The 16,837-nt window shown below is 41.6% G+C and overlaps 1 long non-coding RNA gene and 2 gene segments (V, D, J or C); 2 read left to right on the top strand and 1 right to left on the bottom strand.

Annotated features, from left to right (window-relative positions):
* Positions 1–9,395: 9,395 nt before the first annotated feature.
* On the bottom strand, positions 9,396–10,676 carry LOC128623287 (uncharacterized). Its single transcript, XR_008388557.1, has 2 exons — positions 10,538–10,676; positions 9,396–9,863 (listed from the first exon to the last, which is right to left on the bottom strand). It is a non-coding gene; the product is annotated as an uncharacterized LOC128623287 (long non-coding RNA).
* A 20-nt stretch (positions 10,677–10,696) lies between these two features.
* Positions 10,697–11,706, top strand: LOC128623264 (Ig kappa chain V region K29-213-like). The segment is given in 2 exon segments: positions 10,697–11,026; positions 11,125–11,706. Coding segments are annotated over 2 exon segments (420 nt in total).
* A 3,138-nt stretch (positions 11,707–14,844) lies between these two features.
* On the top strand, positions 14,845–16,024 carry LOC128623280 (immunoglobulin kappa variable 1-9-like). The segment is given in 2 exon segments: positions 14,845–15,193; positions 15,292–16,024. Coding segments are annotated over 2 exon segments (420 nt in total).
* The last annotated feature ends 813 nt before the right edge of the window (positions 16,025–16,837 follow it).

The raw sequence follows: 16,837 nt of genomic DNA, 5'->3' as shown, positions 1-16,837 counted from the left end.
TCGACTTATAGGCACCTGGAACTGGCCCATAACACCTATGCAAAATTCTGTCCTCCCATGTGGCACATGAGACATACTGATAATATCCTTTTAAAACTTTGTCCATAACACAATGACCCATTATAATTTTGGGAGAGTCTGGGGATACAGCGTCCAGTTTGTGCAGGACATTTACCAATGCATCTGTTGCTACAGTCAGTTTAGTGAAAGAGTGTATATATACACAATAAGAAAGTATTATTGGGAGAACTCGTGTAGAAGATAGAATGGGCGAGTAGAAAATCCAAGCACTTTAATATCTGAGGTGCATCTTTTGTCTCGCACTATTACAGTGTTAGACCATCTCTCCTTAGTGTACACACACGCACTCCACCTCTACGTCCCTTTCCAGTAGTGTATTTGTCTCTATCCAAACATACTGGTCCCAGAAATCCACTTACTCACAGACTATCATCAACCACAGAATCATCCGGCCGTGGTTCAGTCCACAATAACTCATGTCCTCATTCCTGTACTCATATTTGCCTGCAACTCGTCCATCTTATGGTGAAGTGAGCGAACATTGGCCAGTATAATTTTGTGCAGCGGGGTAAGTCTTTGGTGCACTTTCAATCTACACTTTACTCCTCCACACTTGTTGTGTAGTCACATAAATCAATCGAGATCACACTCGGGTAACGCACATGGCTCTTTACTTAAACATTGCATTCCCCAACAACTCTTTTTCTTCTCTTCCCCTTACATGCATCCGGTTCCCCACATCATACAGCACCTCCCCCTAGTGGCATTTACCATTCAACAGTATTAAGTGAACACACCATCTCCCCCAGACTTAATTGTTTACATCTGTACTGCAGCTTCATTGAACAAGATACAAACAGTACATTCAGTTAATTCAAGGTTTTCTGATTTGTATTTTTTCCCCCAATACATTTCACAAAATGTAGAACAGTGCTCTAGGAACCAAGCATGAGGAGTTATATGTGTGTGTATCCATACAGATCAGCTTAACTTGAACCAATAAACATGTATTTTTTCACTTTTAGTTGAGTGTTACTTTCTTCTTGCTTACTGTGAGACCTTAAGTTACATAGTCCTTCAACCACATTGGCTTTCTTCTACAACAATGTCTCTCTGCTTGGGTGTCGACACTTTCCAGTTGTGGAGCAGAAGCTGATTTTTCAGCCAGAGTGAAATCTGCATGTAGTGGTGTAAAATGAGACACGACCCAAGTTCTTCCATCGCTCAGCTGGCAACTGTGTCCCTTTTCTCCTTATAATCTGCATGGGGTCACTGAATTTTTATTTCCCTTTCTTGACATGCACAGGTTTTTTCACCTTCCTTGAGCTTTGAAATCCTTGCTTTACACTTTGTGTCCAGGAATGTTTTAATCTTTTTTGATTTTGCATCACTTTTGTACTCCGCTTTTTCATGGCAGGGTTTGAATTGCACTGTGGAAGAACTGACAATTTTGTCCTCATTATCCTTCCAAATAAGAGCTTGAAAGGAGATGTTCCTGTGGTAGCATGGGGTGTAGCTCTGTACGTTTGCAAGAATTCTACAATAAATGATGTCCATGGAGCCCTCTCTCTCTCCGCAGTCAGAACGGCATCCTTCAATACCTTATTCCAATGCTCAACAGCTCCATTTCCTTCCGGATGGTATATGGAGGCGCGAATGTGCTTGACATCTTTCATGCAGGAAATGTTTGAACTCTGATGACAGGAACTGAGGTCCATTGTCTGTGACAATCTCTAGTGGATTCCCTTTTTGGCTGAACACTGGTCTCAGAATACTGTTAATGGTAGACGCAGTCACATGAGGTGCAAATGCGACCTCTGGCCATTTTGAGCGGTAGTCAGTTAATGTAATGGCATATCAGCAGCTAACAGGGCCTATCTCAAAAGGACCTACCACATCAATGCCCAGTTTCCGCCACGGACCGGCTGGATATTGAACAGGGATCAGTGGTGCATGCGTGGTTCTAGCTGTCTTATCATTAAGCTGGCAGGTGGCACAGGTTGCAATTTTGGTCTGTACATGCAAATCCATCATAGGCCACCAATATAAGTCTCTTAGTCGTTGTTTAGACCTCACAATTACTTGATGGCCTTCATGTGCTAGAGTGATCAAACATGAACATAAGCTAAGTGGCACAATCAGTCTGTGAGTTCCTCTTAGCACATAAGAGTCATGGACAGATAGTTCCTCTCTTACTGGGAAGTAAGGAAGCACATCAGCAGGAAATGTTTTAGATGTTGTAGACCAGCCATTCTCAATATATTGGCGCAGTTTGGTGAGCTCAGGGCAGAGGAGCTTTCAGCAGACAACTCAGTGACAGGAACAGCTGACAGCAGGGTGGTGATGGCAGCTACAGTTTCTGGTTCGGAATCAAAGTCAGAGTGAATTTGATTTGGCAATGGCAGATGTGATAGACAATCTGCCACCCGGTTGTCAGCTCCACGTTTGTACTCCATGTCATAATTGAAGCAGAGCAGTCTTGCAGACCATCGAGCTACTCTCAGTCCAGCACGTCCCATGCCCTTCGTAGTCAAAAGTGTAGTCAAGGCTTGGTGGTCTGATCTTAATTTGAATTGTATGCCCCACAGATATGTTCTCCAACGCTCAATGGCCCAGACACAAACGAGGGTTTCTTTTTCGACTACAGAATATTTCCTCTCTGCAGCTGTCAAGGTTCTGGAAGCAAAAGCTACAATTCTTTCTGACATATCCGGATGTTTCTGAGTCAGGATACCGCCTATGCCATAGTCCGAAGCATCTGTTGTAACAATTGTGGGCATAGCAGAGTCAAATACAGCCAATGCAGGGCTTTTCACAATCAGTTCTTTTACTTTCTGGAAACTTTGGTGTGCCTTGGTGTTCCATGTAAAATCTGTTTCCTCTGAGCACATCTCTCATAGGCTCAAAAACTGTTGCGTAGCTTGGAATGAATTTAGCATACCAAGCAGTGAGGCATAGAAATGATCTTAGTGTGGACGCATCTGATGGAACTGGGGCATTTTGTATTGCCTCCAAGTGACTGTTGTCTGGCATCAACCCCTCTTTGGAGATGGTATGTCCCAGGAATGTGAGTTTCTCCTGGTGGAACTTACATTTCGCTTCATTTAGACGTAAAACTGCTTCTTGCAGTTTATGCAGCACTGTTTTGAGGTGGGCATCATGACTGGCAGCAGAATCATCAAACACAATTATATCATCCAGATAAAACTGGACACCCGGAACATCTCTGAGGATAGTAGACATCACTTTCTGAAATGCTGCTGGGGCTGATGCTAATCCATAGCAGACCCTCTTGAAACAGAACAAGCCATCATGTGGTATAGATGCAGTCAGGTCTATGTTTTCCTCATGTAGTGGAACCTGATGGTATGCATTTGCCAGATCGATTGTGGAAAACATCACAGCGCCTCTTAACAGTTCGTCGATGTGTGGAATGGGATAGCTGTCCACAGTGATAGCTTTGTTGGGTTCCCTGAGATCCACACACATTCTGATATCTTCAGATTTCTTCTGAGTCACTACGATGGGCGATATCCAGGGCGAGGCATTTACTCTTTCAATAATGTCTGCTGCTAGCAGACGGTTCACCATTGCAGACACAGCATCCCTTACAGAAAAAGGCAGTCTGCTCAACTTCTGTTGCACAGGGACAGCATTTTCACGCAAGTTCACTTCATGTACAAAGTTCTTTGCACAGCCAAAGCTTGGTGTGACAGAATGAGCCACCTGCTGTACAGACACTTTGGAGGTGATTACTTTATTCCCTTGTATGCATAGGTTCAAGGAAGCTATTAAGTCCATGCCAATCAGTGGGTTTCCACTTTTCACAATATAGAAGGTGGCAGGAACTGAAGATTATCCATGTTGTGCACACGTCTTAATACATCCCAGCACAGGAAGGTCATCTTTTGAATATGTGACTAGATGCACATCAGGCTGTTCCACGGGCAGCTCAGAAAAGTATTGCTTATATATATGTGCTGGCAACAAAGATACAGAAAATCATGTATCAACAATTAATTCTTGCATTGTAGTACCTGACAACGTACTCACTTCAATGTTACACACACTTTTGTTTGCAGCAGGTCTCTGAACACTCCCTTACATGCACCCGGTTCCTCACATCATACAACACCTCCCCCTAGTGGCAGTTACCATTCAATAGTATTAAGTGTACACTACAATGCTTATGAACATAATAATATCCTCCTGCAGCCATGGCTACAGCTCCAACTGCACACGCTGCAAATCCTGCTAAACTCTTCAAAGAGCTCATCGTATCTGTCACCTTCACCTTCACCTTAACACGTCTGATACACAGTTTGTCGGTGTGAAATTCAGTGAAAAACTGAGCCTGTTCTGTATCCTAGGTGACGTGACGCGCGGATTCCAGCAAAACACCTGTCATGTTCAGTGCGCTGTTCAATTCAATCCAAACACGCTATGCGACACTGAACATGGACATCAGACCACTGAAAGGTTTTACTGATAGACAGATAGATAGTAGACAAAGTTACACATTAATAAATGGCAGCTGATTAATAGCAGATTAAAGTGACGACAACAACATCCACAACAAAGCATGTACCTTTAGAAGATTTTCTTTCTTATTTGTCCTGGCAGCAAATTCCCTGATAAGGATTGTAAAGTCTGTGCAGAATTTCATGTTAATTTCCCCCTTAATCTCTACTGACTGATGATCAAATAATTTACACCCAAAACAAAAGACCTTTCGAGGGGAAAACACCAGCCATGCTCTTGGTACCAACTCAGTTTTTTATTTCTTTAAATAAACTCTGTGTTTTGGAGATGTGCGGCGTCTCGTGCATTTTGGAGATGTTGTCTTTCCGATACTGCAACATCTGCATCTCTGTTTTGTCCTGAATCCGAGTCTATATATATACAGCGGTGTATATATACATCTATATATACACCGCGCATCTCTACCATACATCTATATATACACCACACATCTCTACCGTACATCTATATATACACCGCGCATCTCTACCGTACATCTATATATACACCACGCATCTCTACCGTACATCTATATATACACCGCGCATCTCTACCGTACATCTATATATACACCGCGCATCTCTACCGTACATCTATATATACACCACACATCTCTACCGTACATCTATATATACACCACACATCTCTACCGTACATCTATATATACACCACACATCTCTACCATACATCTATATATACACACCACACATCTCTACCGTACATCTATATACACACCACACATCTCTACCGTACATCTATATACACACCACACATCTCTACCGTACATCTATATATACACCACACATCTCTACCATACATCTATATATACACACCACACATCTCTACCGTACATCTATATACACACCACACATCTCTACCGTACATCTATATACACACCACACATCTCTACCGTACATCTATATATACACCACACATCTCTACTGTACATCTATATATACACACCACACATCTCTACCGTACATCTATATATACACCACACATCTCTACCGTACATCTATATATACACCACACATCTCTACCGTACATCTATATATACACACCACACATCTCTACCGTACATCTATATATACACCACACATCTCTACCGTACATCTATATATACACCACACATCTCTACCGTACATCTATATATACACCACACATCTCTACTGTACATCTATATATACACACCACACATCTCTACCGTACATCTATATATACACCACACATCTCTACCGTACATCTATATATACACCACACATCTCTACTGTACATCTATATATACACACCACACATCTCTACCGTACATCTATATATACACTACACATCTCTACCTTACATCTATATATACACCACACATCTCTACCGTACATCTATATATACACCACACATCTGTACCGTACATCTATATATACACCACACATCTGTACCGTACATCTATATATACACCACACATCTCTACCATACATCCATGTATACACCACACATCTCTAACGTACATCTATATATACACCACACATCTCTACCATACATCTGTATATACACCACACATCTGTACCGTACATCTATATATACACCACACATCTGTACCATACATCTATATATACACCACACATCTCTACCGTACATCTATATATACACCATACATCTGTACCATACATCTATATATACACCACACATCTGTACCATACATCTATATATACACCACACATCTATTTTAGTTGTCTCTGCACCCCATAAATACTGTGAAATATGAAGCATTTACTTACTAACATACAAACATTTCCTGATCACTCTGAATAACTGCTTATTAATTACCTTTATTCTATTTTAAATAATTAAGAATATGTATTATATTGAAACATTTTTATACTATTATATAAATATTAATATCCTTGACTCACCCAGAGAGCACTGTTCTACATCTCATTGTATAATTAAATTTAATGTCATAAATGACACCTCTCAGGTCTAATTTATGATGTTTAATTAAGGTTAGTCTAGTTAAGTCTTGTTTACCTGCTTCAGTCATGTTTACCTGCTTTAGTAAACATAAAGCAGGCTAAGATGATAATACGAATGAAAACAGACAGATAACCAGCTTGAAATATTTACAGATACAATGCTGAAGTGTCACTTCACAAAGTATTAATAAGAGTCCAGGTTATTTAAAGGGAGTAGTGTGAGTGCAAACAGCTGAGGGTCAATAGTAATCAGGTGACTGTACATGGGGACAGAAGCTTGACTAGGGATGCAGGCTGAGGATCATGGGATGCTGATGTGACAGTGGAGGGGGAGTTTCATTTGGAGAGGATTTGTGCTATTTGTAGATCATTTTTGTCATCTGTAAATCCATTTATAGATGTTTTTACCTGTGTTTGCTACCTTTTTTCTCTGAATATATTGCCCATAGTAGCTTAGGTAAAAAGAACAAATACTGTAGTTATGGTCAACTCCTACTTAAGCTTGCAAGTGTCTACATTTACATGAGTCATTCACCACCAGGGTGCAGTGTGACACCATAAATACATTCAGTGCTGAGGTCAGGCAGCTCCTAAACAGCTGGAAATTCCATGGAAAATAAAGTTCATGATTCCAGCTGGATCCAGGACTTTATTGGACTATTCTTGTAAAATTTCACAAAGTTAGGAATACTCTGTATCTGTGGGATTGTCCTCCTGTACTGATGCTCCTATGTCTCAGACTAAATAAAGTGAATAAAGTGTAAATCCATCAGACAGTTTTTCTGTAGTAGTGTTGAAGACCTGGCCAGTGCTCCACATTTAAAAGAATGTGATGAATTAAGCTTGAAGTGCTTAAAAAACCCTCACTCAACCCTGCTATAGTTGCTATAGTATAACCCTGCTATAGTTGACAACTACAGACCTGTTTCCCTACTCCCTTTTCTTTCGAAAACTCTTGAAAGAGCCGTTTTTAATCAACTCTCAAATTTTCTCACACAGAACAACCTCCTGGACACCAAGCAGTCTGGCTTCAAGAGCAACCACTCCACGGAGACTGCTCTGCTTTCCGTCACTGAAGCCTTACGACTAGCAAGAGCAACCTCTAGATTATCTGTCCTCATCCTACTTGACCTCTCTGCTGCTTTCGACACTGTGAACCATCAGATCCTTCTGTCAACTCTCTCCAGCCTGGGCATCACTGGAACGGTTCTGCGCTGGGTGGAATCCTATCTCTCTGACAGATCTTTCAAGGTATCATGGAGGGGAGGTATTTCTGAAACTCAGCAACTCACAACTGGCGTTCCACAGGGGTCAGTTCTGGGTCCACTCCTCTTTTCTATCTACACTACATCTCTAGGGCAGGTGATTGAGTCTCATGGCTTCTCATATCATTGCTATGCTGATGACACCCAGCTCCATTTGTCCTTCCAGCCTGATGATCTATCCGTCTCTGCACGCATCTGTGCTTGCCTTTCGGACATCTCGGTCTGGATGAAGGAAAACCATCTTAAGCTTAACCTGGCAAAATCTGAGCTTCTCGTGATCCCGGCCTGTCCCTCAATCAACCACAACCTCACTGTACAGCTCGGCTCACTCACACTCATGCCAACCAGGACGGCCAGGAACCTTGGGGTGATTCTTGATGACGGCTTGACCTTTACAGACCATATCTCAGCAACTGCAAGGTCCTGTAGGTTCATCCTTTACAACATCAAGAAAATCCGACCCTACATCACCAAACAGGCTACACAGATAGTAGTCCAGGTTCTTGTTATCTCTAAACTGGACTACTGCAACTCACTGCTTTCAGGCCTCCCAGCCAGCTCCATCAAACCCCTTGAGATGATTCAGAATGCTGCAGCGCACCTCGTCTTCAACCAGTCCAAGAGAACCCATGTCACACCCCTCTTCATCTCCCTCCACTGGCTTCCTGTAGCTGCCCGCATCAAGTTCAAGGCCTTGATGCTCACCTACAAGACCTTGTCAGGAACAGCACCCTCCTACCTCAACTCTCTCCTGAAGGCCTACGTTCCCTCTCGCAATCTGCGATCGATTAGCGACCGACGTTTAGCAGTTCCAACTCAGTGTGGCGCAAGGTCCCTTTCCAGAACCTTCACAATAACTGTTCCTCAGTGGTGGAATGAACTTCCAATCTCAATCCGGACAGCAGAATCTCTCACCATCTTCAAAAAACAGCTAAAGACCCACCTCTTCCATGAACACCTAACCAACTCATAAAAAAAAAAATAAAAAAAAAAATTGCACTTTCACCTCTACTCTGCACTTTGCTTCTTCTGGAATTCAATTAATAAATCTTGTATGGTAGCACTTCTTGTATTGTTCTCTGCTTGATATATCGCTTTGCTTGTACCTTTTCTCATTTGTAAGTCGCTTTGGATAAAAGCGTCTGCTAAGTGAATAAATGTAAAATGTAAATGTAAGTGAAGGATGAAAGGGGAATTATGAAATTTAATGGTTTATTTATGGATTACATTACTCTTTGTTGGGTGCACAGTGGTTTAGGGGTTAGGACGTTCACCTCACACCAACAGGGTTGGGGGTTTGATTCCCCCTGTGTGTGCAGAGTTTGCAGGTTCTCCATGTGCTGCGGGGGTTTCCTCTGGATACTCTGGTTTCCTTCCCCAGTCCAAAGAGCGAGAGAGAGAGAGAGAGAGAGAGAGCGATTGAGAAGTGAGGCGTAAGTGAGATTTGCATGAACAGGACTGAATAGTTTAATTTCTCCCAGAATAGAGCAGAAACTTCACCAGATGTTCAACTTCCTTCAGTCAAACTCACTGAAGCACAACACACAGCACTGAATCTACAGCTAATCCCACTCTCTCATCACACTGATCATCACTATTAACTCCAATAAAAGAACACACAACGTCCAAAACTCAGCTTTATTTCAGCAAAAACTACAGGAAGAGCAACAGGACAGTGAAGAGAGTAAAGACAGAAATGTCAGCATTGTGTAGAATTGAAACTCTATTGTAGATGGATCATAAGCAGCTCTATGTTCAACTCTATCTTGGATCCACTAGCCTTCACACTGACTCTTTCTGAACGTGACCGGATGATCGACGTTGTTATGGGAGACCCTACAGCTGAACTCCTCCCCCTTTTCCCAGAGGTCTTTGCTGAGGGTCAGGGTGCTGCTGCGGCTGTAACGGCCGTTCTTCTCTTCTTCTGCGCTGATCAGAACCTCGTTCTTCACCTGTGAGCCGTCCACTGTCCAGCTCACCAGCGCCCCCTGTGGAGAGTAGCCAGACAGCAGGCAGAGCAGCGAGGCCGATCCCTCAGACAGCTGCAGAGGGGACGGAGGGAGCAGAGACACGGAGGGAGCTGTGGGACATGCTGGAGAGGAGAAACACACACACACACACACACACACAGAATTAGAAATGATTATGAAATATTTCTGTTACTTTGTGGAACTGTCTGATCTTACAGAGTAATTAAGTCTAATAAAGTCTGACTTCATGACTGAGTTTCATTGAGTACTTTATTATTTGACATCAGTTTCAGTGCAGAGACAAAACAAACATGTTCCACACTGTAATTTATCTGGGAAAAATAATTTTTTATAACAAGTGTTATTACTTTATAGTTCAAACCTTCAGCATATTTAACTGCAGCAAATACAAATGTAGCTGATTACAGAAATATTCATTGTTTAACACAAACACACACAGCAGCTTTCATCTGGATTTTACATCCGCACAAAGTAACTCTATTTATTAAATGTTTATTATAGAGGAACTGCAGAGTTATTGCATGTCGAATATATAGCGAGTGTGTAATTATTACATATTTAACATCAATAATTGTAGATTTGTTGAATGTTCAAGAACATTGATATGGGATCTGTTCTGATACAGAAATGTGTTCCTCATCAGAGCTTAATAATACACAATAACATCAATGATGCAATTATAAACATAAATAATCTGTTGAGTTTAAGTTTATTTATTCATGTAATTAATAATGAACTAAATGGATTTTGTGTTAAAAGAAGAAAACACACTTACTGTTCACCACGAGTTTGGAGCCTCCACCAAAAGTGACCCACAGTGATACATTCTAATGAAATCATCGTACAAAAACCTCCATCACACTGCAGTGCACACACACACACACACGCAGGCACACACACACACACACACACACACACGCAGGCACACACACACACACACACACACACACACACGCAGGCACACACACACACACACACACACGCGCACACACACACGCAGGCACATACACACACACACACACACACGCACACACACACGCAGGCACATACACACACACACACACACGCACACACACACACACACACACACGCACACACACACACACACTTTGCATTGCCAGTCCATGCTTCAGTGCTCTGCGAGTGTTTATAGCCCTGTGACTTTAACACTTCATGACTGAGAGCTGCTGCTCAGCAACTTCACCCACAGCAACCATGACTTTGATCAGCGTCTTCATCTGCACACTGGCCCTCTGGACTCAAGGTGAGAGTTTAACATCAACTCACAGCCTCACACACTTCATTTCATACGAATTCTACACCACTTTACAGCATAGAAACACAATCTATGTTTCTCTTCAGGATCCAGAGGTCAGGTGACTGTGACTCAGACTCCTTCAGTGCAAACTGTTGATCCAGAAAAAACAGTCACCATCAACTGTAGAACCAGTAGCAGCGTGCATGGTGGTAACCATCTCGCCTGGTACCTGCAGAAACCTGGAGAAGCTCCTAAACTCCTGATCTACAGGGCTACTACTTTACAGTCAGGAACTCCAGCTCGTTTCAGTGGCAGTGGATCTAATACTGACTTCACTCTGACCATCAGAGGAGTCCAGACTGAAGATGCAGGAGATTACTACTGTCAGAGTTTACATCAGATCAGTGGTAGCTGGGTGTTCACACAGTGTTAGAGCGCCGTACAAAAACCTTGGTCAGTGAGAGTGCACAGAGAAGCACTGCTGCAGCTGGGAGCGACTGCAGGTGCTGAGGGGGAGGATGTGATACAGCACAATGACACACACTGTGGACGAGAGAAAACACACCACACTAACTCACTAATGCACACACACATCTGTGAGAGGAGTCCACCTTTCTCAGCTGTGGACATACAAACTATTCCTCATCATTCTCATTCACTGCTTAGTAATTATCTTTATCCTGTTTTAAATCATTAACAAAGTATTTATTATCTTTATATTTTGTTGCACATTAAATTTAACAAAAGAGTTCTTCATGTTTAATATCAAACACTATTACAGTTAATATTTTATTATAATAAATTTAATGTTCAGTGTATAGAGCCACATTATAGAGCTGACATTTAACTGAATGTGTCTTTAATTATTAACAAACCATTAGATAATAATAATTATTATTATTAAACCATTAGATATGATTAATTCAGTCTAGCATTCTCAAATCAGCATAAACACGAGAATTATTTAAAAGCATAGCAATTAATTTAAAAATAAATATAATAAACAAATGTAAAATGTCATGCAGAAATACACATGTAAATGTTTTTTATATCTTAATCCTCCATATTTAAAGAGTGTTTTAAAATAAATACATTAATTTCAGTAACGCAGCAAGGACACTGAGTGATACAGGAGTTTGTGTGAAACGTGTCAATATGATGCTTTATTTGTAATTAATTGGATGACATTAATTAGAAACTCTGTAAGGCACTGGTTGTATTTTTACATTAATTATTAACTCCAGTGTTTTACAGTTTCATGACTTTATTGCAGTGTGAAATGTAAAACGTTTGTCTGGTTTTCTGTACAGATTCTTCAAAAACACTGCAACATCAGCAGCATCAACAACCCGAGACCAACAACAACCACACAGAAAGTCTGACCAGTCCTGCTCCAGACCATACCCCAATCTGCTCCTGACCAATCCCAATCTGTTCCTGACCAATCCCAATCTGATCCTGCTCAGACTATCTCCAATCTCACCCATTTCTGCAGAATGCTTGATCAATCCCACCCACTCCCACATAAATTTTAACCATTCCCACCATCTCCCACATAAAGTTTAACCATTCCCACCATCTCCCACATAAAGTTTAACCATTCCCACCATCTCCCACATACAGTTTAAACATTCCCACGCACTCCCACATAAAGTTTAAACATTCCCACCCACTCCCACATACAGTTTAAACATTCCCACCATCTCCCACATAAAGTTTAACCATTCCCACCCACTCCTGCAGAAAGTATGACCAATCTCACCTGAGGACTGTACCACAAAGCAAACTCAACCGTCTTGGGGCTTCAGTACAATAGCCGACTTCACTTAACAAAACATTCATAAGCTGGGTTTTCTGGTATCACGACGTGGGTTAATAACTGGTTAAGTCGAGCCAGGCTTTCCTCATCAAGTCCTGTGCACGTTCACTTTAAAAAGAGCAGATCTCACTCTGATCCAAATGCTTGTTGGAAAAGCTGGAGATGGATCGGCTAAAATAGCTGACCGTGTAAATAAATCAGTTGTAATAGAGCGTTTTATTTTAATTCACATGACACTTGATGTAAAAGTAATTGTAAATGAAATAATTAGCAGTAAATTATGAGTAATTGTTAATCCTTTAAGCTGCACTCCCAACAGCGTTAGGAGATCTCGGCAGCAGAAAAGACCAAGTATAAAATATTTTACAAAGTGGGCCACTTGTCTTAATGTTCTTACTCACGTCATTGTCTGATTTCTTCCTCTGACAAAGTGCCCTGATAGTGTTTTTGTTACAGATAATAGGAGAAAGAATGAATAAATAAAACCCTGCCTGTGGTCCTCCACCTCCAGATTATACACTGGCTGAAGAATTGGCCCTTTAATGGAGGACCATAGCTCTGAAATCCCTCTTCTGACCCAGGTGTCTCCAGCATATCAAAGTCTGGCCTGGCAGCACTACACATGAGGTGATTATTGTGTTCTGAACACAAGTGACTTTAGTGTATTCAATACATTAATTCTAGCCAAATTTGAACATAATCCTGATATACAGATGATCTCTGTGTGCTCTGAGAGCTCTCTGGGAGGAAACTCACTCACTCACTGCTTTCATATGAAATTACCACAGTGATCTACACAAAGTCTTGTACATTCAAATTTATCTACTAGCAATATTTTCCTGCTTAATCCATAGGGGAAAAAGCCTTCCTCCAACCTAGGACCTCCATCTATAGCTGTACCAGGGTGACCTCCGAGGTACATCAGTATTAAAAATGTGAATTATCTCACAGGGAGTTTCTCCTTCCTAATCATGCTTATACTGTGCAGCACTGTTATCTTTACAGTCTTAAACAATTGAAGTGTGACTTGAGAATCCCAAAGGTCATTTCTCTCCTGATCAGAGTTTTTGCAGGATCTACTTAAACTGACCCTGAGGTCCAGGCAGTGGCAGTGGATATGGCGTCATCAGGTACTTCTTGCAGGCGTACCCTCTCAGGTGTCTCCAGGTAGCCCATTAAATTAATCTATGATGCAGAATGGACAGGAAAATTTTAAGAAAAACATTTTAAAGCAAATCCATATACAGTAAGGTCGTCATCATTCATACCAAGCTGTACATGGTGATATAGTGTACTCTCCCTGAGAATACGATTCATGAACTGACCCAGGCTAGTAATGCTGGTGGTCAGGGACTGAACACAGGTCGTATAAACAGGGGAAAATGGTTTAATGAGGTCTATATTCATGTTCTGTTAAAGCCCAGTTACTACTAGGGTTAGGGTTATGGTTAGATATTTCAGCAAGTCTGAAAATGAATATTCTACCTGAACACTGATGCTATGCACTGACTGTAGAACGGCAGCTGTTTTTTCTCTGAATATATTGTCCATAGTAGCTTCAGTAAAAGAACAACTAGTTATGGTCAACTCCTACTTATTAAACGTCTACGTGTTTACATTCACACGAGTCATTCAGCAGCAGGGTGCAGTGTGATAAACACAGTCAGTGCTGAGGTCAGGCAGCTCCTAAACAGCTGGAAATTCCTTGTAAAATAGAGTTCATGATTCCAGCTGGATCCAGGACTTAATTGGACTATTTTGGTGTAATTTCACAAAGTTAGGAATACTCTGTACCTGTGGGATTGTCCTCCTAGTGCTGATGCTCCTGTCTCAGATTAAATAAAGTGAATAAAGTGTAAATCCTTCTGTTTATAAAGCCTCAGACAGTTTTTCTGTAGTAGTGTTAAAGACCTGGTCAGTGTTCCACATTTAAAAGAATGTGATGAATTATGCTTAATTTCATGACTGTCATCACTGTCAGTGTCATACAGAGTTGAAGTGTCGAGTCATGAAGGAGCTCAAACTGGAATTTTGGTAAAATGAAGAAATCAAAGTACAACAGACACTTAGCTTCATACAAACAGACTGATTTAGCGTTTAACCAGAGAGAGAGAGAGAGAGAGAGAGAGAGAGAGAGAGCAGTGAGGTGTAACTGAGATTTGCATTAACAGGACTGAAGAGTTTCATTTCTCCCAGAATAGCAATTGCCAGTCCATGCTTCAGTGCTCTGCGAGTGTTTATAGCCCTGTGACTTTAACACTTCATGACTGAGAGCTGCTGCTCAGCAACTTCACCCACAGCAACCATGACTTTGATCAGTGTCTTCATCTGCACACTGGCCCTCTGGACTCAAGGTGAGAGTTTAACATCAACTCACAGCCTCACACACTTCATTTCATAGGAATTCTACACCACTTTACAGCATAGAAACACAATCTATGTTTCTCTTCAGGATCCAGAGGTCAGGTGACTGTGACTCAGACTCCTTCAGTGCAAACTGCTGATCCAGGAAACACAGTCACCCTCAACTGTAGAACCAGTAGCAGTGTGCATGGTGGTAGCTATCTCGCCTGGTACCTGCAGAAACCTGGAGAAGCTCCTAAACTCCTGATCTACTTGGCTACTACTTTACAGTCAGGGACTCCAGCTCGTTTCAGTGGCAGTGGATCTAATACTGACTTCACTCTGACCATCAGAGGAGTCCAGACTGAAGATGCAGGAGATTACTACTGTCAGAGTTTACATCAGATCAGTGGTAGCTGGGTGTTCACACAGTGTTAGAGCGCCGTACAAAAACCTCGGTCAGTGAGAGTGCACAGAGAAGCACTGCTGCAGCTGGGAGCGACTGCAGGTGCTGAGGGGGAGGATGTGATACAGCACAATGACACACACTGTGGACGAGAGAAAACACACCACACTAACTCACTAATGCACACACACATCTGTGAGAGGAGTCCACCTTTCTCAGCTGTGGACATACAAACTATTCCTCATCATTCTCTTTCACTGCTTAGTAATTATCTTTATCCTAATTTAGAAAGTTAAAGAAAGTATTTATTATATTTATATTTTGTTACATATATGATTTACCAAAAGAGTTCTTTATGGTTAATATCAAACACTATTATAGAGTTAATATTTTATTATATAATTTTAATGTTCATTAAATAGAGCCACTTTATAGAGTTGAGTATGACATTTAACTACATCTGTAAAATGTTAAACGTTTGTTTAGGATTTCTACCATGCCACGTAATTCTAGAAAAGGCTCTCTCTAAATTGGTGGAGACCTTTTTGCTTATCCACAAGCGTAATGTTTATATGGGATACGAGAGACATAGCAAAATGTTCATTTTTATTAAACGAATTCTACCAAATACCGAGAGAGGAAGGTCAAGCCAGAATTGCAGTTCTCTTTTCACAGCATGCATGACTGGGTCAAGATAAAGTTTCCAAAGTTGGTTCAAATCAGTTGATATTTTGATTCCAAGATATATAAATTCTGGTGTAGACCATTTGAAAGAAACATCTGTCAGTAATTCTCTGCTAAAACCTCAGATTGAACAGCTTCAGATTTATTGGTATTAATACCTCCAGGAATTATAAGAACAGCAAGATATCATCGGCATACAACACTATTTTGTGCACAGTGCCCCCAATCGAATCACCACTATGTTTCCATGCTGTCTAATAACCCCATCCAGGGGTTCAAGGACTAGTGCAGAAAGCAGCGAGCTGAGAGGGCAGCCCTGTCTGATGCCCTTGCAGTGCAGAAAGCGGTCAGACACCCCCTGCCCCTTCCCCCCACCACTCACACACACTTTTTATTGTTAGAGCCACATCTACCTGCAGTTCTCTCCTGGTTTCCCACTGACTCTAAGTAGGGTTGACCCTGGCCAGTACCTGGATGGGAGACCTGGAGAAAACTAAAGTTGCTGCTGGAAGTGGTATTAGTGAGGCCAGCAGGGGGCGCTCACCCTGTCGTCTGTGTGGGGCCT

This window comes from Ictalurus furcatus, chromosome 19 (genome assembly GCF_023375685.1).
Source record: "Ictalurus furcatus strain D&B chromosome 19, Billie_1.0, whole genome shotgun sequence".
In the NCBI taxonomy this organism is placed as follows: Eukaryota; Metazoa; Chordata; class Actinopteri; order Siluriformes; family Ictaluridae; genus Ictalurus; species Ictalurus furcatus.
Note: the sequence above shows the minus strand (reverse complement) of the source record. Positions and strands in the feature narration are given on the sequence as shown.